General features: G+C 44.8%; 1 protein-coding gene across 1 annotated transcript in view; it reads left to right on the top strand.

Moving 5' to 3' along the window:
* Positions 1-25,047, top strand: part of LOC137384487 (glutamate receptor ionotropic, NMDA 2C-like) — a 397,390-nt gene that overhangs the window by 340,863 nt on the left and 31,480 nt on the right. The window contains exon 9 of the mRNA XM_068058626.1: positions 11,616-11,776. Within this exon, the coding sequence (XP_067914727.1) occupies positions 11,616-11,776 (161 nt within the window). The remainder of the gene's footprint in view (positions 1-11,615; positions 11,777-25,047) is intronic.

Genomic DNA, 25,047 nt, shown 5'->3' with positions numbered 1-25,047 from the left:
GCCAGTGACACCCATATCCCAAGAACAAATTTTTTAAGAAGTTCCCTCCATAACCTAGAATGTATCCCATCCAAACTTTTCTGCTCAAAGGATTTTAATTACCTCCTCTTAATCTATTTTTTCTCCGATCCAATTGGTGGGTTTCCTCCGGGTGCTCCGGTTTCCTCCCACATGCCAAAGACTTGCAGGTTGATAGGTAAATTGGCCATTATGAATTGCCCCTAGTGTAGGTAGGTGGTAGGGAAATATAGGGACAGGTGGGGATGTGGTAGGAATATGGAATTAGTGTAGGATTAGTATAAAATGGGTGGTTGATGGTCGGCACAGACTCGGTGGGCCGAAGGGCCTGTTTCAGTGCTGTATCTCTAAAACTAAAACTAAAACAATTTTACTATCCCCCTACTCCTTTGCTGTGATATTAGCAGTTGCTTCTTCACATCTGAAGACATGCAAAGAACAAAGTTTCGTGATATTGTTACAGACAGGTGGTAAGGAGTGTGGCTGCTTTCCACTGTTCACCTTCCAACTCACTGAAATTGTGTTATGTTTAAAATGCTGAGTTGGTCCCTGAGTGTCTTTTAGGGTCAAATAAACAGACAAATGCCAGATTTTCTCATAGTTTAAAAAAAATAACTATTTTTATACAATTCCCGAAATGGTCGCAACCTCACTCACGCACACATTCACTCACATTTGCATACATAAGAATAGACAGATAGAGAGGAAAAGGGTAAGTGGTTTGAAGTGAGGCAGGTGTTTCTGGTTTATGGTAAACCTGTTGAACCTTCTAAGGAGGACAGTCTCTTTTAAAGGTGCAGGTTTGGCTGTTTGTAGTCTTGAACTTATTGGGTTGTTGTAGGTTTTTGGTGGTTAAGACAGATAGGAGGTGGTGGTCACTTTCAGTTCTCTGCTGCAGCAAATTGAAGAGTAATTAGCAGCAGAGTTTCTCCCTTGTTTCAGCTGGATCTCCTTCCACAGCCTCTCGTTGGACTGCTTTCCATGATGTTGTTGTGATCTCTTCTCTCTCTCCAGAGGGTCATCTTTTAAGGTCAAAATCCACCACATTAGAGTTTCTGTTAGTTGATACGTGGCCTTCTTGCCTGGTGTGACCACACAATGGGCAGGATGTGGAATCCATGGCTATCTACTGATGTCTGGATGGGTATCATTCTGTTATGATATGGCGACTTCACACCTCCTTTGTCTCAGAAGAAACCCATTCAATTCAGGAATGTCTCTTGATGGTTTCAGCATGGGTGTAGTTGACACCTCTTAGTCTGGAATGTATCCTTTTGTCCTTTCGAGACAGTGAGGCAGTTTTTGAATACACAGGCCAGGTCATCTGACCTACAGCAGCAATTTTTGCAGCACATTGTCCACTTTTTTAAAGGAAAAGTCAATTTCAAAGAGTCCACATTGAATGAAGTTTGTATCTTAAAAGTAGAAATATATGATATGTCTTTACTGGGCATTACAATATGTAAATGAGTTTGAGCAGAAATTTGAGCAAGAAGTCACTTCTCAAAACGAGCACAATTTGAGTGGAAATTCTGGGCCTACATTATTAGTCAGCCAGGGAGCTTTTGTTTTGAATGTCCCTAGTTTCCACCATCTGTATCATGTGACTACTAAAAGGTTGGAAGGCGAACCAGATGGACCTTGGTATTTTTTGTTTAGTGATTTTCAATTGCTATCTTTCTATGATTACTACCCCTAAGCTTTCACAAGGGAAGACATAAACAATGTGTCTGCTGCAAAAATAGAGATTGCAAAGATAGGGGAGAGGGTGTTCAGGAGGGGGAGGGTATTTGGAGGGGGGTAGTGGGTGATTTAGGTGGCAGGGTGCTCCGATTGTGAAGCCAGAAGCAAGTAGTTTGAGAGAGCGGGTTGGGAAGACAACACTCCTACTCCTCCTGACCATGAGCTTTATCTGATGAATTGGGACTTTCTCGCTTCCCTTTACCTGCCAGATGTTCCAGGCCCTGGGGTACCTGGTCAGAATGGTTTTTTAAAAAAAGCATGTTAAAATGGAGGCACTCAGACTCCTTAAACACTTTGACCAAATGACTGTCCTCTTGAGAGCTGATTGGCCATCAGCCTGCTGATCACCCACCTGAGAGCCAATTGGTCGCCAGCCTACTGATCCTCCTCCTGAGAGCCGATTGGTTGCCAGCCTAATGATTCCACTCCTGAGAGCCAATTGGTCGCCAGCCCAATGATCCTCCTCCTGAGAGCCGATTGGTTGCCAGCCCAATGATCCTCCTCCTGAGAGCCAATTGGTCGCCAGCCTGCTGATCCTCCTCCTGAGAGCCGATTGGTCGCCAGCCTAACTCCTCCTGAGAACTGATTGGTCAGCAGCCTAATGATCCTCCTCCTGAAAGCCAATTGGTCGCCAGCCTAACGATTCTCCTCCTCAGAGCCGATTGGTCACCGGCCTGCTGATCTTCCTCCTGAGAGTCGATTAACAAGGGAAGACGTAAAGTGTTTGTTCCAAAAAAAGAGATTGCGAGGATAGGGGATTGGTCTCTCACCCACCAACCCCCTGCTGTTCAACCAGAAGTGAATTGGAATTGGATTTGAAGATTTAAAAAATTTTAACTTCTCACTGGAGCCAAACTCACCCATTCTTGGGGGTTAAAACTCAGCCCTGAGATTCTATAAACTCGTAACCGTAGGGATTCTGAGCATCTGGATCAGAAACTGGCTGATGCATAGCAAACAACGGGTACAGGTTAAAGGGGTGCCGTGAGGGTGTCCTTGACTGCACACATGAAACACTATGCACCCCCAATACAGTCAGGAGTGTTCGCCAACCTCCAGGGTTTCCACTCCATCAATGCACAGCTGGTGTACAACCACAACAAAGATATTTCTGCAGGTGTGTGCCAGATTCCCAGGCAGCTGCCATGATGCTTTTGTCCTGCCAATCCAAACTCCCTGACATCTTCACACCTGGAAGCAGAGTTAAGCAGCATCTGCTGGGGAATAAGGGATGCCCATTTCAAACTTAGCTGATGTCACCCATCAGAAACCTGGCCAATGAAGCCAAACAGCACTACAATGGATGCCATATGTTCAGCAGATGTGTGACTGAACAGACCATCAGAAAATCTGGTGACCCCATTCAGTACACACCTATCTGGGTCTTGAGAGTGATTGTGGTATGCTATGCTCTGCACAACATTGCCCAGCAACAACAAGGTTTGAACCTCCAGGAGGAACAAGGCACAGAGTACAGATCCTCATCAGACGATTCCGAAGAGGAGGAAGATGAAGAGGGGACTTCACAACCAGCTTCTCACATTATTGCCTGGGACACGAGGGCTGCCCTCATTAATGCAAGAGTCACTGAGGGTGCACCAGTGGAGTGATGTCAGAACCATGTGTAATGGCCACTCTTCCCACATGCTGATTCACCACTATCCCCACCACCACCCCCACCCCCCCACCCGCCACAATGCTGCTGACATAAAGCAGTCCAGCAACCAGGAATGAATAAGACTGGAATGTGCTGCAAAGATTAAAATTGATGTGATTGATCTAAAGAACGGAAACTTCACAACATAACATTTTCTCATACACCCATGTGTATACCCTTGTGCAACTACAAAGCTTTACCCCTCCTTTTCCCTCTGCTTCTACATGCTGCAATCCCCTTGGATTGAGCAGAAGGCGAGACAGGCTGCTCCGATCCCTGCTGTGACTGCTGAGGTGCTGTCGGCTGAGGTCTTTTGGAGCCCATGAGGGCTCTGCGAAAATTTGCTTCACCTGCACCTGTGCAGGGGCAGACTTGACAATTTGGAGGTGAGGATGCATGTGGGCTACTGACCAAGGCGGCGGGGGGTGGGGGTGGGGGGTCAACAGGGAAGAAGTAGAAGGACTTTGAGTGAAATCCCCACTTCAATGTCACCTTTGGCAATCATCCTTCTCACGCCCCCACCGCACTTCACTGCTCCGACAGTGGAGGTGAGCACTTTGGTGCTGATCAGGGTGGCCCTGTAAGGCCAAACCTAAGGTATCTGTCATCTTATTTAAAGCGGAAACCATGCTGCCATTCAGAGTCTGCATGTCCATGCTCAAGGCCTGCATGAACTCATCAGGTTGGAAGGTTTGATGTTCCATGGAACTGGCTACTCTAACCATGCAGGAAGACAACATTGCAATGCCCTGTGACACTAACACACTCATGTTTAAGGTGGATGCCTCCATTCCCTCTACAATCATGATCAAAGTGCTTGGAAGGCCTGTCAGTATATGGCACATTTTTTTCTGCTGCTCAATTATTCTTTTCTTCATTAACTGTCCCTGGGGTACAGCTGAATAGAGCTTGAAGATGGCTGCACCCTTGGACAGACTCTCCACAGCTGTCCCTGCCACCACCGTTGCTCTTGGTCACTTGTGAACTGTGAAAATCAGATGGAATCTGTTTAATTGGTCCCACCGGAGTGCAGGTATCTGAGCTGATATATAGTAAGCATGAGTCATGTGACATTTCACCTTCAGACAGAATCATCTCCTCTGAGGAATCAGTGTTCACAGGTCCATGGACTCCAGAGATAAAAGGCAGGAAGAGTACCGGCAAGGTATTACAAGTTCTCAGGATGAAGATCATCATATTTCACTCGCTGTTGAAATTAAGTTCACAGGACTGAGTGTCCTATGACATGTGGGTCACTGATATTTAATTGTGTCACCAGGGTGCTGGGAGGACCCACCCCACAATGTTTGACAGCCAGAGATTCCATAACTCCCCTAAATTCCAGCAGTTGTGAGCCGCAAGATCTGTGGGGGCCCAGTTCTCGGTTTCTCCCTCTTCCTGATGTTCTGTGCTCTCTTCTGCAACAGTGAAAAGTCAGACCCATGAGTGAGTGTAGTGGCATGTGTTCACCTGATGGATGCAGTGCATTGGCTGAGGGGCCTATCAGGGGCATGCATCAAACTGCATAAGGATGAGGGTGAGTGGGAGTGGTAGATGGATATATGGTGATGTGAGGAAGTGCACAGAAGGAGAAGGATGGGTCTGCATTCAAGGTGTGATGGAGTAGGCGTGAGAAGGCAGAGGGAGGGGTTGGGGTGATGTGAACAGCAGAATGTAGGTGTAAGTGCAACTATACTCACATTTCCTGACATGGTTAGGTCATTAAATTGCTTCCTGCACTGAATCCCAGAGCGTGGCCCAATGCTCCTCCTCCTGACCTCCTCGGCCACCTCCAACTACCCTTTCTTCTTGGCGGCAGCAGCAGCTTTCTTCCTTCCTCCCATTGCTGGGGAAGAGCATTATTCTCCAGCTCTTCACTGCCCCCAGCAGCACATCAAATGAGTTATTAAAGCCTATGATTATTCTGATTCCATACTGAGAATTCTTCCTCTGTTGGTTGCAACTCCAAGTTTCAGCAGATTCCATCCTTCGATTGTCCCTTTAAATTCTGGAGTTGGGATCGTGTCCTGTGGGATCCTGCTCACTTCCACTGCAGTGCAAACAACACCAAACAAGGAGGTAAAATGATAACGATTGGCTGCATTTAAAAAGCCACTGACAAGCACACTGAACTTACTTCTGCAATTTCCCACACAGTGTCCTACTCCCACACTCACCCCATTCCCAAAACATCTCCAAGTTAATATCAGGTTTGAAAAGTCTCTTCTCTTTCAATTGGTACAGGAAGGTGGTGCTCTGTTAGGATTGATGTGTCAGACGACCAATGGCAGGAGTCTGGGGGTGGGGCTAGGCTCTGTGAGGATTGACAACCAATGTCAGACAACCAATGGTGGGTGTGTGGGAGCTGGGCTCCAACAGGATGGATGTATCAGCCAATGGGAGAATTGTGGGATAGGTGCTCCATGAGTATTGACATATCAGACAGTCAGTGGTGGGAGTGTGGGGTAGTTGTGGGTCATGTGATGGCAAATCCAGCCATTGTTGGCAACCTGACCAGCACTCTGACCACTACAGTCTCTCACTTAAATTAATGACTTGGGCCTTTTCCTAACTCCAGCCTAGTTTTGTGTGGGTGAGTATCAGCGGGTGTTAGAATCAAAGGTGATGTCCCAAAAATGAGGCTTTGATGATGTCATCTGAACCCAATATGCTCCTGTGGAAAAGGCCCCCACTTGTTTTGGGTGGGTGTGTTGGCCATCCTGGAGAGTTAAAGGTTAATAATCAAACTTACTTGTATCTTGCAGCAACTGACTTTCCAAGGCTAATATATCCTTCCTGAACTGCGGTGCCCAGGTGAGGCCTGGAGCCACTGGGATCTGACAGATTCTGATTTTGAGCAGGCAACAAGGACACCCTGTTAGCAGTTCTTGCTATGATTTACAACAATACCTTTTAAGCAATATTCCCTGTGAAAATTTGCTGTTGTGCTTGGCTAGTTTTATCAATGCACCTGTTTTTGTCTTCTGCTTTTAGTGTCTGAGTGTTATAAATGAGAAATGCTTGTGTAAGGCCAATAGTGACAGTAATTACATCAGCCATGAGTGATTGAAGTGTAACTTTAGTGGCTAGTGTAATAAACACAGATAGAGGGGTCCATTAACTATAGTATAGAAAGAGAACAGTTCATAAAACCTGCTCTTCAAAGAGGTTCAGAACAGTTCCATCAGGAATCCTTGTTTGAGGGAAGTAGCTTTGGAGTAAAGAAGTGCAGCTATTTACATGAATAGACTGTCTTCAGAGGATTCAGGAACACGTAAGTCATGACATGTGTAATATTACTTGTCCCTTGGTGTATGATCTGTTGTTAAGAGTCACAGCACTACAAGTAATATCCAAAATAAACTTGGGTTTTATTATAACTGAACATGTATACATAAGGAGTTACTGGACAAGCACATCTAAACTCATCTTACTATCTCGGGGTCCACCTACAACTGACTGGTCATGTGATTTAAAGTACTGTGCGTTGATAAAACTGGCTGCACACAATAAAATTTCACAGGGAATATTGCTTGAAAGGTATTGTTGTAAATTGTAAAAGGAAGGAGGTTGACTGCAAACAGGGTGTCCTTATTGCCTGCTCAAAATCAGAATCTGTCAGATCCCAGTGGCTCCAGACCTCACCAGGAGTAACTGTGTTCTGTTCTGGGCACTGCAACTCAGGAAGGACATATTGACCTTGGAGGAGATGCAGCACAGAATCACCAGACTGATTTATTTTTTATTTATTTATTTAGAGATACAGCACTGAAACAGGCCCTTTGGCCCACCCAGTCTGTGCCGAACAACAACCACCCATTTATACTAATCCTACATGAACCCCATATTCCCTACCACATCCCCACCATTCTCCTACCACCTACCTACACTAGGGGCAATTTGCAATGGCCAATTTACCCATCAACCTCAAGTCTTTGGCTGTGGGAGGAAACCAGAGCACCCAGCGGAAACCCACGCGGTCACAGGGAGAACTTGCAAACTCCGCACAGGCAGTACCCAGAATCGAACCCAGGTTGCTGGAGCTGTGAGGCTGCGGTGCTAGTCACTGCGCCACTGTGCTTAGCGGGTTAAATTATGAAGAGAGTTTGCATGTAGTGGGCTCGCATTCCCTTGAGTACAAAAGATTAAGGTGTGATCTGATTTGAATTTTTTTAAATCATAAAAGGATTTAAGAACATAAGAAATAAGAGCAGGAGTAGGAGAAAGCAATATGGCCTCTTGAACCTGCTGTGCCTTTCAATAAGATCATGTTGGCTTTCTACCTCAACTCTAATTTTCCACCTTATCCCCAAATCTGTTGATTCCGTGAGACTTCAAAACTCTATCTATCTCAACTTTAAATATACAACTGAGCATCCACAGCCCTCTGGAGTAGAGAATTCCATAGATTCACAAGCCTCATCTCAGTCTGAAATGATTAACACCTTATCCTGAGACTATGCTTCCTAGTTTGAGACTTTCCAGCCAGGGGAAAGGACGTCTCCCTATCACATTCCCTCAGAATCTTATCTTTCTAAACTCCAGAGAGTGTAGGCCCATTCTATTCTACCCATCACCATAGGACAACCCTCTCATCCCTGGAATCAATCTAGTGAACCTTTGTTGTATTGCCTCCAAGGCAAGTACATTCTTCGTTAGATATGGAGACCAAAACTGCACACAGTACTCCAGGTGTGGTCTCACCAAAGCCCTGTACAATTATAGCAAGACTTCCTTAATCTTGCAAAAAAGGCCAACATGCTATTTGCCTTCCAAATTGCTTGCTGTACCCGCATGCTAACTTCTGTGTTCCTTGCACAAGCACACCCAAGTCTCTTTGAACATCCACACTTAGAAGCACAACTAACAGGAAGAGGTGGCTCCACAAATATCCCCATCCTCAATGATGGGGGAGCCCAGCACATCAGTGCAAAAGATAAGTTTGAAGCATTTTTAACTGTCTTCAGCCAGAAGTGCCAAGTGGATGATCCACCTCGGCCTCCTCCTGAAGTCTCCAGCATCAAAGATGCCAATCTTCAGCCAATTCGATTCACTCCACGTGATATCAAGAAACAACTGAAGGCACTGGATACTGCAAAGGCTATGGGCCCTGACGATATTCCGGCAATAGTACTGAAGGCCTGTGCTCCAGAACTTGCCACGTCCCTGGCCAAGCTGTTCCAGTACAGCTACAACACTGGCATCTACCCGGCAATGTGGAAAATTGCCCAGGTATGTCCCATACACAAAAAGCAGGATAAATCCAACCCGGCCAATTACCGCCCCATCAGTCTACTCTCCATCATCAGTAAAATGATGGAAAGTGTCATCGACAGTGCTATCAAACGGCACTTACTTAGCAATAACCTGCTCAGTGATGGTCAGTTTGGGTTCTGCCAGGGCCACTCAGCTGCTGACCTCATTATAGGCTTGGTTCAAACATGGGCAAAAGAGCTGAACTCAAGAGGTGAGGTGAGAGTGACTGCCCTTGACATCAAGGCAGCATTTGACTGAGTATGGCACCAAGGGGCCAGAGCAAAACTGGAGTCATTGGGACTCGGGGGAAACTCTCCGCTGGTTGGAGTCGTACGTAATGCAAAGGAAGATGGTTGTGGTTGTTGGAGGTCAATCATCTCAGCTCCAGGACATCACTGCAGGAGTTCCTCAGGGTAGTATCCTAGGTCCAACCATCATCAGCTGCTTCATCAATGACCTTCCTTCAATCATAAGGTCAGAAGTGGGGATGTTCGCTGATGATTGCACAACATTCAGCATTCACAACTCCTCAGATACTGAAGCAGTCCGTGTGGAAATGCAGCAAGACCTGGACAATGTCCAGGCTTGAGCTGATAAGTGGCAAGTAACATTTGTGCCACACAAGTGCCAGGCAATGACCTCTCCAACAAGACAGAATCTAACCATCCCCCATTGACATTCAAGGGCATTACGATTGCTGAATCCCCCACTATCAACATCCTAGGGATTACCATTGACCAGACAATGAACTGGAGTAGCCATATAAATACCATGGCTACAAGAACAGGTCAGAGGCTATGACTCCTGCGGCAAGTAAGTCACCTCCTGACTCCCCAAAGCCTGTCCACCATCTACAAGGCACAAGTTCGGAGTGTGATGGGAATACTCTCCACTTGCTTGGATGGGTGCAGCTCCAACAACACTCAAGAAGCTCGACACCATCCAGGACAAAGCAGCCGGCTTGATTGGCACCCCATACACAAGCATCACTCCTTGTACCACTGATGCACAGTGGCAGCAGTGTGTACCATCTACAAGATGCACTGCAGCAACACACCAAGGCTCCTTCGACAGCATCTTCCAAACCCTCGACCTCTATCACCTAGAAGGACAAGGGCAGCAGATGCATGGGAACATCACCACCTGCAAGTTCCCATCCAAGCCACACACCATCCTGCCTTGGAACTATATCATCGTTCCTTCACTGTCGCTGGGTCAAAATCCTGGAACTCCCTTCCTAACAGCCCTGTGGGTGTACCTACCTCACATGGACTGCAGCGGTTCAAGAAGGCATCTCATCACCACCTTCCGATGGGCAATTAGGGATGGCAAATAAATGCTGGCCTAGCCAGTGATGCCCACATCCCCATAAATGGATAAATTAAAAGAAAAAAGCTTCACACCTTTAAAAATATTCTGCTTTTCTGATGACCAAAGTGAATAACTTTACACTTCCCTACATTATACTCCATCTGCCATCTAGTTTCCCACTCACTAACCTGTCTATATCTCTTTGCAGTCTCTCTCTATCCTCGCCACAGCTTACCTTTCCACTTAGCTTTGTATTATCAGCAAACTTGGATGCATTACTCTCAGTCTCTTCATCTAAGGCATTAATATAGATTGTAAATAGCTGAGGCCCCAGCACTGATCCTTGTGGCACTGCACAATTACAGCCTTCCTACTTGAAAATGGCCTGTTTATTATTAGTCTCTGCTTCCTGTCTATTAACCAATCCTCCATCATGCTAATATATTACCCCAACTCTATGAGTCTTTATCTTGCATATTAACGTTCTGGGTAGCACCTTATCAAATGCCTTTTGGAAATCCAAATATACTACATCTACTGGTTCCCCTTTATCTCCCCTTTCATAAAACCATGTTGACTCAGTCTGATCATAGTTTGATTTTGTAAGCAGCTTGTTAGCACCTCTTTAATAATAGATTCTAGCATTTTCCCAATGACTGACGTCAGGCTAACTGGCCCGCAGTTCCCTGTTTTCTCTCTTTCTCCTTTCTTGAATAGCAGTGTTACATTTGCTAACTTCCAATCCGCTGGGGTAGTGCAGATAGAGAGACACTATTTCCTCTGGTGGGAGAGTCCAGAACAAGGTGGCATAACCTTAAAATTAGAACTAAATTGTTCAGGGATGTTGTCAGGAAGCATTTCACACAAATGGTAGTGTAAATCTTGAACTCTCTTCCCCAAAAAGCTGTGGATTCTGGGGGTCAATTGTCGCTTTCAGACTGAGATAGATTTTTGTTAGGCAAGGGTATCAAGGGGATGAAGAAAGGGCAGATAGAAAGGGTTGAGGTACAGATCAACTGTGATCTAATTGAATGGCAGAACAGGCTTGAGCCTTTGAATTGCCTCCTCTGTCCCTAACGCTCTGATGATTTTATAGTGGTATCAAAGATAATTAAGGGTATGGAAAAGGTTACTCTATAATACTACTTTCAATTAAACAGTAAGAAAAGGACAAGGGGACAAAGGGTCAAATTAGTAAATGGTAACTTTAGGACATTCAATTTCAGATAGTGAACAACACTTGGAATAGACTTCGGGCATAATGTAAAAAAATGGCAAAACACTGGAAGTATCTAGGAATCAATCAGATGCAACAACAGGGGAATCTTGGGGAGTCTCAGGGTGTTCTCAGTGGATAACCTTGGTGGGTCGAATGGCTCTCCTCATCTGTAATTATCTTGTTTACTGCCACCTGGTTTGAACCAAGTGAGTTCTGAAGATTAGGAGCTGGAACTCTCCATCAATCAGTGGTCAGTGTCTGGCAGCTTTTTTGAGGCAGTCAGTGAAAATCCTGCTGTTGTTCCTCCGCCCAGGATTGTTAACAGGAAAATTAATAGAGAGTGAGCTGAATCTCAGGGATTTGTTCATTGGTGACGAGTGAGGTTCTGATGTGATCTTTTATTGTGAACAGTTTCAGAAACCCCAGGACCACTATCCACCATTCCGATTTGGTACGGTTCCCAATGGCAGCACGGAGCGGAATATCAAGAACAACTATCCAGACATGCACTCCCACATGACCAAATACAACCAGCGTTCCGTGGCAGACGCTCTCGCCAGCTTGAAATCAGGGTAAGCTGTATGATCTCATCAACATAAAATCATAGAATGGTTACAGATGGAGGTAATTTGGCCCATCATGTCTGTACTGGGTCTCTGCAAGAGCAACTCAACAAGTCCCATTTCCCTGCCCTTTCCCCATAGCCAGGCAAAATATTTCTCCACAGGTGCTTATCCTGTTCCCCTTCTGAAAGCCACAATTGAACCTGCCTCCACCACACTTCCAGGCAGTGCATTCCAGATCCTAACCGCTCGCTATGAGAAAAAGGTATCCTTCATATCGCTGTTGCTTCTTTTGCCAATCACTTTAAATTGGTGTCCTCCACCAATGGGAACCATTTCCCTCTACCTACTCTGTTTAAACCCCTCATGATTTTGAATAATTCAATCAAATCTCCTCTCAACCTTCACGAAGGAGAACAAATCCAGCTTTTCCAATCTATCCATATAACTGAAGTCTCTCATCCCTGGAGCCATTCCTGTAAATCTTTTCTGTACCTCTTTAAATCCTTTGCATCCTTCCTGAAGTGTGGTGCCCAGAATTGGACACAATATTCCAGTTGAGACCAAACCAGAGTTTTATAAAGGTTCATCATAACCCCCCTGCTTTTGTACTCTAATCCTTTGTTTATAAAGCACAGGATCCCATATGCCATTTTAACCACTTTCTCAACCTGCCGTGCCACCTTCAACCATTTGTGTACATATACCCTGGGGTCTCTCTATTCCTGCACCTGCTTTAGAATTGCACCTTTTGTTTTATATTGCCTCTCCTCATTCTTCTTACCAAAATGTATCACCTTCACACTTCTCTGCATTAAATTTCATCTGCCACTTGTCCGCCCATTCCATCAGCCTGCCTTTGTCCTCTTGAAGTTTATCACTATCCTCCTCAGAGTTCACAATACTTCCAGGTTTTGTGTCATCTACAGATTTTGAAATTGTGCCCTGTCCACCCAAGTCTAGGTCATTAATATATATCAAGAAAAGCAGCGGTCCTCGTAGCAACCCCTCGGAAACCCAACTGTATAACTTTCTCCAGTCTGGAAAACAACCGCTCACAACGACTCTCTCTTTCCTGTCACTCAGCCAACTTTGTATCCATGGTGTTACTGTCCCCTTTAATCCATGGACTTCAAATATGCTGGCAAGCCTATTCATGTGGCACTTTAGCAAACACCTTTTGGAAGTCCATGTACACCACCTCAACCGCTTTGCCCTCATCAACCCCTTCTGTTACTTCATCAAAAATACTCAATCAAGCTAGTTAAAAATGATTTGCTCTTAAAGAATCCGTGCTGGCTTTCCTTAATTAATCCACACTTGTCCAAGTGAGTGTTAATTTTGTTCTAGATTATCGTTCCTAAACGTTTTCACACCACCAATATTAAACTGACAGGATTGTAGTTGCTGGGTTTATCCTTCCACTCTTTATCAACGCCCATCAACTGGGTCTCTGTGTTAGACTGCACTCCAACTCCCTTTCCCATACAGTGCCATGTGACACCATTGCCACATCACAAGAGGATGAAGAGAAAGATTATTAACTTGGGGCTATCTCAGGAGATTACACTCTCGGCTGGTGGCTTTTCCAAGTGTCAGCCATGGTTCAGTGGGTAGTGTGCTCACTTCTATGTCAGAAGGTCACAGGTTCAAGACTCACTCCAGAGAACTGAGCACACAGTTATGCTGACACTACTGTGCTTTACTGAGGGAGTGTTACACAGTCTTTCAGATGTAAAAGATCTCACAGCACTATTTTGAAGAACAGCAGTGAAGTTCTCCCTGGTGTCTGTGACCACATCATTGAAACAATTATCTGGTCATTATCACGTTGCTATTCATGGGAGCTTGCTGTGCACAAGTTGGCTGTGGCATTTCCCATATTACAAGACTTCAAAAGTACTTAATGAGCTGTAAAAGGCTTCAGGATGTCCTGAGTTGGTGACAGGTTCTTTAGAAATGCCAGTCTTATTTGCTCTCCCTGTCTATCACTATTGCTATGTGTGTGTGTGTCTCTCTCTCCCTCCCTCTCTATATCTATCTCTGTCTCTCTGGGCTGGATTTTATGGGCCCCCCTGTGGAGGGGTTGGAGGTGGGGGGGGGGGGGGGGGGCATAGAATCATGACAGGTTGCAGGGAGGGGCAAGGGCATGGAGGGCCCATCACCACCCCATCACCAAGCGATTTTATCGGGGGCAGGACAGGCCGATGCTGGCCTTCCCACCCAGAGGCCAATTGAGGCCCTTAAGTGGTCTATTAATGGCCAATTAAGGGCATCTTCCCATCACCCTCCCTGCGGACTGGGTGCCAGTTCCTCCTTCGTGAGAAATCTGTGGCCCATGGAGGACCCCCGCCAGGAACCACTTTACCCCCCAGAACCTCCCTCCCCTGGACTACACAATCACTCCCTGCACCCCCTCAAGGCCCTGGCAATCCTGCCTCACTTCCCTGAGGTTGACTGTTCCAGTGCTTAGCCTGTTTCCAAGGCCTCTGCAGTACTGGCAGTGGACACAGCTCCTAGTGGTGCTGATACTGCTGAGCTGCCAGCCCTCTGATTGGCCGGCAACTCTTGGAGGCGGGATCCCTGTCTTTAAAGAGATGGGGATCCTGGCTCGTGAAACTCAGATGCAAAAAGAACCGGAGGATCGCTCAGGGGCTGGGGGTGGGGGGGTGGGTGTGCGAAAAAGCCAAGGCGAGGCTCCCCCAACCTTTTCAACCTGGCGCCAGGAGCCCCGCCTCTTCCACAAAATCCAGTTGTTTGTATCAGCCCCTCCCTGCATCTCTCCATTGATCCCTCTGTCTTTTTATCTCTCCTATATATCTCTCTTTCTATATTTCTTATATTTATTACCTGAGGCCCCAATATAGATCCCTGGGGAGCACCACTAGCCACATCCCACCAATCAGAAAATATTTACTTTTTCCCTACTCCCTGTTTTCTGCCTTCCAACCAATTATAAACCCATGTCACAAGGTGACTGCCAATTCCATTCACATTCATTTCTGCCAATAATCTCTTGTGCAGAACCTTACCATATTTTTCTGGAGGTGCAGTCGTAGCCAAAGTATCATTTGAAATGGTTTCTCTTCCCACGTCTTGTACCGTTACCTCCTGTGTCCCACAAGGCTCTAGCCCTGGCCCCTCCTCTTTCTCATCGACATGCTGCGCCTTCGCAACAATATCTGAAAACACAAATCCAGGTTCCACATGTATACTGACTGCAGTTATTCCAATTTTGGTTTCTTATTCATCCCCAATTTCTTTTGCTCCACCATTTTTTTTTGATTTTATGGAGTGAATTAATGAAAAGACTTGCATTTCTATCGCACTTTTCATGATCACCGGATGTCTCCAAGTGCTTTACAGCCAATGACGTACTTTGGAAATATCGTCACTGTTGTAATGTAGGAAACCCAGCAGCCAATTTGTGCACAGCAAGCTCCCACAAACAGCAATGACCAGATAGTCTGTTATTTTTATGATGTTGATTGAGAGATAATTATTGGCCAGGACACGGGGAATAATTTCCCATGTTCTCCTTCAAAATGGCATCATGGGATCTTTTACATCCACCTTCGTGGGCAGACAGAGCCTCGATTTAACATCTCATCCAAAATATGGCACCTCCAACAGTGCAGCACTCCATCAGTACTGCACTGGAGGATCAGCCTTGCTTTTTGCACTCAAGACCTGGAATAACACTTGAAGCCAGAACCTTGTGACTCAGTGGCTCGAGTGCTACCAACTGTGTCACGGCAAAGAGATGGAGTTGTCTCGAGATTTCGGGCAGGAATTCCAGCTGCCTAGGCCTTAAGCTCTGGAATTCCTTCACTAAACCTCTCCACCTCTCTTTTCCCCACTAATTTACTTAAAACCTACCTCTTTGACCAAGCTTTTGGCCACCTGCCCTAATATCTTCTTTGTGGCTCAGTAGTAAATTTGGTCTGATAACATGCCTATGAAGCACCATGGGATGTTTTTCTACATTGAAGGTGCTACATAAATGCACCTTTGACGTAGTAAAATGTTAAAAAGTTGATGTTTTTGTATAGCAGAGCCCCCTACTGGTCACTGCTGGGCATAGGAACATAGGAACAAGAGGGGGCTAATTAGCTCCTCAAGCCTGTTCTGCTATTCAATGAGACGATGGCTGATCTGTGACCTAACTCCATATTTTTGCCCCATATCCCTTAATACCTTTGGCTAACAAAAATCTATCAACCTCAGTTCCAAAATTAACAATCGAGTCAAGATCAATTGCCATTTGCAGAAGTGAGTTCAAACTTCTCCCACCTTCCTAAGGTGGGGTGCCCAGAACTGTTCACAGTAACTCCAGGTGTGGGCTTTGTGTAGCTGAAGCATGACTTGTATTCTAGTCCTCTAGATTATAAAGGCCAGCATTCCATTATCCTTTCTTGATTAGTTTTGGTACCTGTTTGTGATATTTTAATGATCTGTGTACCTAGTCCTTCACTGTTTCTAGCTTTTCACCATTTAGAAAGTCGCCTGTTCTATCCTTTTCAAATCCAAAGTAGATGACCTTACATTTGCTGCCATTGAAATCCATTTGCCACATTTTTGTCCATTCACTTAATCTATCAATATCTCTTCCTAATTTTGTGCTTCTATCTGCACTGCTTACAAGGCCACCTGTCTCGGTGTCATTGGCAAATTTGGATATTTGCCTTTCTAGCCCATCACCTAAGTCATTAATAAATACAGTGAATAGTTGAGGCCCCAACACAGATCCTTGCAGGACATCACTAGTCACATCCTGCCAATTAGAGTACCTATCCATTAACCCTACTCTCTGTCTCCTGCTGCTCAGCCAATTTCCTAATCAGGTTAATAATCTGCCTTCAATTCCATGAGCTTCAACTTTAACTAACAGTCTCTTATGAAGAACTTTATTAAATGCCTTCTGGAAGTCCATATAAATAACATCCATCGACATTCACCCGTCCACTACTTTAGTCACCTCATCAAAAAATTGAATCTTGCTCTCGCTGATCAGCTGAAAAGTCTCAAGGTGTTAAGTCACTCTATCCTTAATTATAGACTCCAGTAATCTCCTGACAACAGATCTAACTGATCTATAGTTCTCTGGTTTCTCTCTCTCACCTTTCTTAAATAGTGGGGTGAGATGCGCATTTTCCAATCTAAATCTAAATGAATCAAGTGAATTTTGGAAGATTATAGATAGCCAACTGCAATGTTCCCATCTACTTCCTTTAAAATCCTGGAATGGAAACCATCCAGGCATGGGAAGTCACTTTTTAATGCCATTATTTTTTTCATTACTGTTGTTTTCCTAATATTAATTTTGGTGAATTCCTATCCCTAATTGAATATCCCGGACACGCTCATGAAATTCACTCCACCTCTGGCATGTGCTGGTCTGCTTATCCCAATCTATACGAAAATTAAAATCCCTTATTAAAACCACTCTGCCTTGCTGCATGCTTGTCTAATCTCAGCATTTATACAATCTACCACTTCACAGCTGCTACAGGGAGGCCGATACAATTCTCCCACTACAGTCTTAAATCCTTTTTGCTTTAGTACTGAGGAAGTGCTGCACTGTCAGAGGTGCCATCTTTAAACTGAGTTTGCCCTCTCAGGATGTAAAAGATCCCATGGCACAATTTGGAAGAGCAGGGGAGTCATGCCCAGTGTCCTGGCCAATATTTATCCCTCAATCAAGATCACAAAAAAAAGACTCTCTGCTCAATATGTGTACACAGATTGGCTGCTACATTTCCTACATTACAACAGTGACTACATTTTGAAAGTACTTCATTGGCTGTAAAGTGCTTTAGGACATCCTGAGATCATGAAAGATGCTTTTTCTTTCTTATTCCTACCCATAAAGTCTCTACAACCTGCTTACCTCTCAATATTTCCACTCTTACCATGGATGTTGGGCGGCACAGTGGTGCAGTGGTTAGCACCACAGCCTCACAGCTCCAGTGACCCGGGTTCAATTCTGGGTACTGCCTGTGTGGAGTTTGCAAGTTCTCCCTGTGTCTGCGTGGGTTTTCTCCGGGTGTTCCGGTTTCCTCCCACATGCCAAAGACTTGCAGGTTGATAGGTAAATTGGCCATTATAAATTGTCACTAGTATAGGTAGGTGGTAGGGAAATATAGGGACAGGTGGGGATGTGGTAGGAATATGGGATTAGTGTAGGATTAGTATAAATGGGTGGTTGATGGTCGGCACAGACTCGGTGGGCCGAAGGGCCTGTTTCAGTGCTGTATCTCTAAATAAAAAAATAAAAAATAAAGTGATTTCATCCTTAATCACTACTCATCCTCTACCATTTTCCTTATCTTTCCTGTAGTCAGGGGTCGCCAACATGTCGATCGCGAGCGACTAGTAGCTTGCGCAGCCTTTGAGTAGCTCACATAAAGCTCCTGACATCGTATTCCGATTGCCCAAGTCATCCTGCCAGCATTAATCAGTGCATATGCATCCTGACGTCACCACGTGCACTGTCATCACCGTGCACTGATGTTACAAGCGGGCAGGCGAAGAGGGAGGGAAGCGAGCGGAGGGGGGAGGGGCGCAAGCAGGAGGTTGTGAGCAAGTGGAGGCGGAGCGAGTGGGGGGGGGGGTGTGGCTCGTGGTATTTTTCCTTTATGGGAAGTAGCTCTCACTAAAGAAAAGGTTGATAACCCTGCTTTAGTCTTTATAACCTGGTATATTTGGTTCCCAGTCCTGACCTTCTTGCACCCATGTCCCCGTAATGACGACCACATCATACCCTCCAAGTTGAATTTGCATCTGCAATTCATTCAGTTTGTTCCTTATAGTCTGTACATTTGTATAAAGAATGCTTATTTGGGCCACACACATTAACCTGTCCTTCTACTCTAATGATTTATTCACATGTGCCTTATTTCTCTCTCGTGATTTAATTATTTTACATCTTTTAGTTTTCACTTTACCTGTAGTGCCAAAAGCACAATTTCTAACTGTTAATCTATTCTCATCCTTTTAGTTTGTTTTGGAACTATTATTTATACTACCTTTTCCACTTGAACCCTCCGCCCCTTTAACTCATTTAAAGTCCTTTTGACTGCCTGATTTATCCTTTCCACCAGGACCCTGGTTTCAGCCTAGATCAGGTGGAGCCTATCCCAGTGATATAATACCTTTATGTCCCAGTTCTGGTTCCAGTGTCCCATGAAATGGAAACCCCTTTTCCTACCAGTCCTTCAGCTACCTTTTCACCTCTCAAATCTGTTTATCGCTGTGCCATTTCACACATGGCTTGGGTAATAATTCAGAGATTATAATCCTTGAGGTCATGTCCTTTAATTTAACTCCTAGCTCCTGGTACTCACCAAGCAGGACCATTTACCAACTCTTCCCTATGTTACTGGTGCTAACATAAATCAAAATGACTGGATCCTTCCCCTCTCCCTCTATCCCAATTTGAGATGTCCCTCACCCTGGCATCAGGAAAGCAGCAAACTATGTGGAACTCTCAATCCTGCTTACAAAGGATGCAATCTGTCCCCCCAAATTATTGAACTCCCGACTACTACACTACCCTCCTCCTCCCCACTTTGGACAGCCTCCTGCTCTAAGATGCCATGGTCCATATTCTGACTGTCCTTCCTTCAGTCTTAATCCTCATCCTCACAGGCAGCAAGTACAGTGTACCTGTTGGATAGGATCAGTTTCTGTCAATCCTCGTTCTCTGTTTCACCTTAATTGGTACACTGTTGGACAGACTAACGCTGTACTGATCCAGCACATCTCTACAAGGGTGACTGAAGTCTTAAGCAAGCAGTCCAGATACAACTCACTCTTCCTGTTATGTGTCTGAGTGTCCCCACCTCGCACTCCAGCTCAATGACTCTGAGTGGGAGAGATTCCAGATGGAGACATCGACTGCAGATGTGGTCGCTCAGGATAGTCTCACTGTACACAAACTCCCACATACTGCAGTCCAGACACAAAATCTGCCATGTCATATCTTAGTTTATCTTGCCAGTCACAGAGCTCAGTCTACTGGTCACTGCTGGTCACAGTGCACTCTACTGGTCTCAGAGCTCACTGCTGGTCACAGAGCTCATTCTGCTGGTCACGGCTGGTCTCAGAGCTCACTGCTGGTCACAGAGTTCACTGCTGGTCAGAGAGCTCATTCTGCTGGTCACAGCTGGTCGCAGAGCTCACTCTGTTGGTCACAGAGCTCACTCTGCTGGTCACGGCTGGTCACAGCACTCACTCTGCTGGTCACAGAGCTCACTCTGCTGGTCACAGAGCACTCTCTCCCTTCTTCCTGTTGCCAGATCTATAACACTGCTTCGCATGCCCATCATTATGACGGATAAAAATGTTTTGCAACTTACTATCCCACCTATTTTAGTGTCGTCTGCAAATGTGGCTTTAGTACCTTCTATCCCTGCATCCAAGTCATTAATATAGATTGTAAATAGTTGGGGCCTGCGGACCGAACCCTATGGCACCCCACTAGTTAGATCTTGCCAACCAGAAAAGGACCCATTTATCCCGACTCTCTGTTTTCTGTTGGTTAGCTAATCCTCTATCCAAGCTAATAAACTGCCCCTAACCCCATGTGATCGTATCTTGTGTATTAACCTTTTGTGCGGCACCTTATGAAAATGCCTTCTGGAAGTCCAGATATACTACATCTACAGGATCCCCATTATCCACTTTACTTGTTACATCTTCGAATCATTCAAAGATTGTCAAAAATTATTCAAACATGATTTACCCTTCATAAAGCCATGCTGACACTGATGGATTACTTTCTAAATGTCCTGTTATTACTTCCTTAATAATGGATTTTAACAATTTCCCAACGACAGATGTTAAACTAACTGGTCTATAGTTTCCTACTTTCTGCCTCCCTCCTTTTTTGAATAAGGGTGTTTATATTAGCATTTTTCCAATCCACTGGAACCTTTCCCACATCCAGGGAATTTTGGAATATTACAACCAATGGATCCACTATCTCCCCTGCCACTTCCTTTAAGACCCTAGGATATCCGCCATTAGGCCCTGGGGACTTGCCTGCCTTCAATCCCAATAGTTTGCTCAGTACTTTTTCCGCAGTGATGATGATTGTTCTAAGTTCCTCCCTTTCTATAACCTCTGCATTACCTGTTACTATCGGGATGGTACTAGTGTCCTCCACTGTGAAAACTGAGGCAAAATACTCATTTAGTGTCTCCACCATTTCTGTGTTCCCCACAATTAACTCCCCAGTCTCATCCTCCAAGGGACCAACATTCACTTTAGCTACTCTCTTCCCTTTTATATACTTATAGAAGCTTTTGCTATCAATTTTTATATTTAGCGCTAGTTTTTTTTCATAATTTACCTTTGCTCTTTTTATTACTTTTTTAGTAAACTTTTATTGATCTTTAAAAGTTTCCCAATCTTCCAGCTTGCCACTGGCCTTTGCAATATGGTATGCCTTAGTTTTTGTCTTTGTTATCCTTAACTTCCTTGCTCAGCCACCCCCCCACACCCCCACACCACCCCACCACCCCCACCCCCACCCTTTCTTCCGCTCTGGAATATATTTTCATTGGGAGGAATTGACTATCTCATTAAACATCTGCCACTGCTCATCAACTGTCCTACCTTTTAATCTTCCTGCCCAGTCCACTAGAGGCAAATCTGTCCTCATTCCAATGTAATTACCTTTGTTTAACTCCAGAATGCTAGTGTGAGACTCCAGTTTCTCATCCTCAAACAGAATTTGAAACTCTAGCATGCTATGATCACTCTTCCCTAGAGGATCCTTAGCTGTGAGATCATTAATTAATCCCACCTCATTGCACAATACTAAATCTAGAATAGACTGTTCCTGGTTGGTTCCACAATATATTGCTCCAAAAAAAATCTCTAATACATTCAATGAACTCTCCCTCGAGGCTACCCTTGCCAATATGATTAATCCAGTCTATATGCATATTAAAATCACTCATGATTATTGCCGTACCTTTCTGACAAGCCCCCAGTATTTCTTGGTTTATACCGTGCCCTACTGCGGAACTACTGTTTGGTGGCCTATAGATTACTCCCACCAGGGTCTTCTTTCTCCTAAGAAGGCATATGGAATCCTTTCTTTTATTAGCTGAGCTATAGAATATAAGAGCAGGGAGGTTATGCTGGAACTGTATAAATCCGTGATTAAGCCACAACTTGAGTACTGTGCGCAGTTCTGATCACCTCATTATATATATAGATATAGAGACACAGCACTGAAACAGGCCCTTCGGCCCACCGAGTCTGTGCCGACCATCAACCACCCATTTATACTAATCCTACACTAATTCCATATTCCTACCACATGCCCACCTGTCCCTATATTTCCCTACCACCTACCTATACTAGGGGCAATTTATAATGGCCAATTTACCTATCAACCTGCAAGTCTTTGGCATGTGGGAGGAAACCGGAGCACCTGGAGGAAACCCACGCAGACACAGGGAGAACTTGCAAACTCCACACAGGCAGTACCCAGAATTGAACCCGGGTCACTGGAGCTGTGAGGCTGCGGTGCTAACCACTGTGCCACCCTAATTACAGAAAGGGTATAGAGGAGATTTACGAGGATGTTGCCGGGAAAGATTGGATAGGCTGGGGTTCTTCTCCTTGGAACAGAGAAGGCTGAGGGGAGATCTGATTGAAATGTACAAAAAAATTTCAAGGGCCCTGGTAGAATTGATGTGAAGGTCCTATTTACCTTAGCAAAGAGGTCAGTGACTAGGGGGCATAGATTTAAAGTAATTGGTAGAAAGATTAGAGGGGAGCTGAGGAAATTCTTCTTCACCCAGAGGGTGATGGGGGTCTGGAACTCACTGCTTGAAAGGGTAGTTGAGGCAGAGACCTTCAACTCATTCAAGCGGAGTCTGGATATGCACCTCAAGTGCCGTAATCTGCAGGGCTACGGACCAAATGTTGGAAGGTGGGATTAGAATGGGAGGATCGTTTTTTGGCCAACGCAGACACGATGGGCCAAGTGGCCTCCTTCTGTGCCGTAAACTTTCTATGATTCTAAAAGAGGATCGTAGACAATTGTGGAAGGAATGGGAAAAAGTTTGTCAGTTACATGGAGAGTCAGAGAACTGTCAAAGACTGTACTGGGCCATTGATAGATGTCTGTGTGAAAATATTAAATGAGTACTATGCAGGGGTCTTCACTTCTCAAGGATGTAGCTCAACCATTAGAATTATTTAATAATATAACTAATAATATTAACATAGATGAACATATTGTTTTAGATAGAATTAAGAACTTGAAAGTTGATCAGACAGCTCGGCTGGATGGTAAGCACCTAAGGGCCATCAGGGAGATGGGACATGTACTGTGCGAGTTCCTGGCCCATATTCTGAAATAGCTCACTGCACTCTGGGATGGTTCCTACAGACTGGAAGGAGGCTAATGATGTCCCCATCTTTAACAAGGTGACCAGACAGACCTGGATAACAATAGACCTGTTATTTTGACATCTTGTCTGAGATTAAGCCAGTCTGTTCGCAACCTTGATGCCACATTTGACCCCGAAATGAGCTTCCAACCTCATATTCGTGTCATTCCCAAGACCACCCATTTCCACGTCCGTAACATCTCCCAACCTCACCCTGTCTCAGCTCATCTGCTGCTGAAACCCTCGTTGATGCCTTAGTTACCTCCAGACTTGACTATTCCAATGCTCTGCTGGCTGGTCTCCCACATTCTACTCTCCGTAAACTTGAGATCATCTGAAACTCTGCTGCCCATGCCGTAACTCGTATTAAGTCCTGTTCCCTTTCACCCCTGTGCTTGCTGACCTACACTGCCTCCTGGTCAAGCAACGTCTTGATTTTAAAATTTTCATCCTTGTTTTCAAATCCCTTCATGGCCTAAGCTCTGGAATTCCCTCCCTATACCTCTCCGCCTTGCTTTCCTCCTTTAAGACACGCCTTAAAACCTACCTCTTTGACCAAGCTTTTTGTCATCTGACCAAATATCTCCGTTTGTGACTCGATGTCATACTTTGTTTTATAATGCTTCTATGAAGGGCCTTGGGATGTTTCATAACGTTGAATGTGCTCTATAAATATAAGTTATTGTTGTATCTGTAATAGGAGAATTCCTTAAGGGAGTACAAGAACACAAGAAATAAGAGCAGGAGTAGACCATATGGCCCATTGTTGGATCCCATCAGTTACAAAGAGAGACGAAGTCCGACTGTAACTTTTAGAAACTTTATTGCAGTGTAAGGTTGTTACATTGTAAGGATAGAAAAGGAACAAAAAGCAAAACAAAAGAACTTGCAAAAGAACAAAACAAAAGAACAGAACAAAAGAAAACATGTGCTCACTACAGCAAGCCTTTCTTATAGTTATTCAAACAAAACTAGTAACGTTCCCCCCTTGTTTCTGAGTGGTTTGCAGACTTCTATTATCAGTGCATGATTGATTCATTTGTCCCAGCATTTTATTCTTGCATTTTATTTCAGTAGTTTCACATCCCCCCTCCTTGAACTGTTAGGCTGATTATTAAACAATAGACTACTATTAAGCTATCTGCAGCTGTCCTGTTAGCTTCTGCTTGTTATTTTTTATAAATTGGCTCCACAGTTAGTTTGTTAGTTGGTCAGCTTACTTTTGATCTGTCCCCACAGTCCCCCCTTTGATTCTTCAAACGTCTTTAAGAATCATTCCATCAATCCCACCTAAGTGCCTTTAATGGTCTCTACTTGTCTAGAAACAGCCTTCAACACCTGGAGGGGTTGCGCTTAAAATGTTGCCCACTTGTACCACAAGAGGGGACGGTGGGAGCTCTGTAAGGGCATAAGCTTGGCAAGGGCTTCAGTTACTTGTTTACAAAAGCACTTAATAAGCAAAAACATAAAATACAAAATTATGATTATAACAAAAAAGAAGTTCAAACCTTGTACCATTGAGGTCCCTATTGAGCCCAACCACCCGGTCGCCCAACCCCATAAGGTGGGAGTTGGGGGTTGTTTGAGTTTCTCTATCAACGTGCATTTCCCTGGACACTCGATTAGTTCCCCAAAGTGGAAAGGTTTGGTTAGCCAAAAGTTAAGCAGATACTTAAAATACATGCAAAGAGGATAATAAAAATTCTGAACATCTTGGCAAATGGTAGTTGTCCTGAAAGCAGGTCGGTGTTTTGTCACGGGTCGTTTGTTTGACGTGAGAGGCATGTATCCAGGCTTTCTTCCCTTCCACCTTAACTGCTGCCTCGCTGGTCAGTAGCACCTGGAAAGGTCCCTCTCACTTGGCGC

This window comes from Heterodontus francisci, chromosome 26 (genome assembly GCF_036365525.1).
Source record: "Heterodontus francisci isolate sHetFra1 chromosome 26, sHetFra1.hap1, whole genome shotgun sequence".
NCBI classification, from domain to species: Eukaryota; Metazoa; Chordata; class Chondrichthyes; order Heterodontiformes; family Heterodontidae; genus Heterodontus; species Heterodontus francisci.
This window is presented reverse-complemented; position numbering and strand designations above follow the sequence as displayed.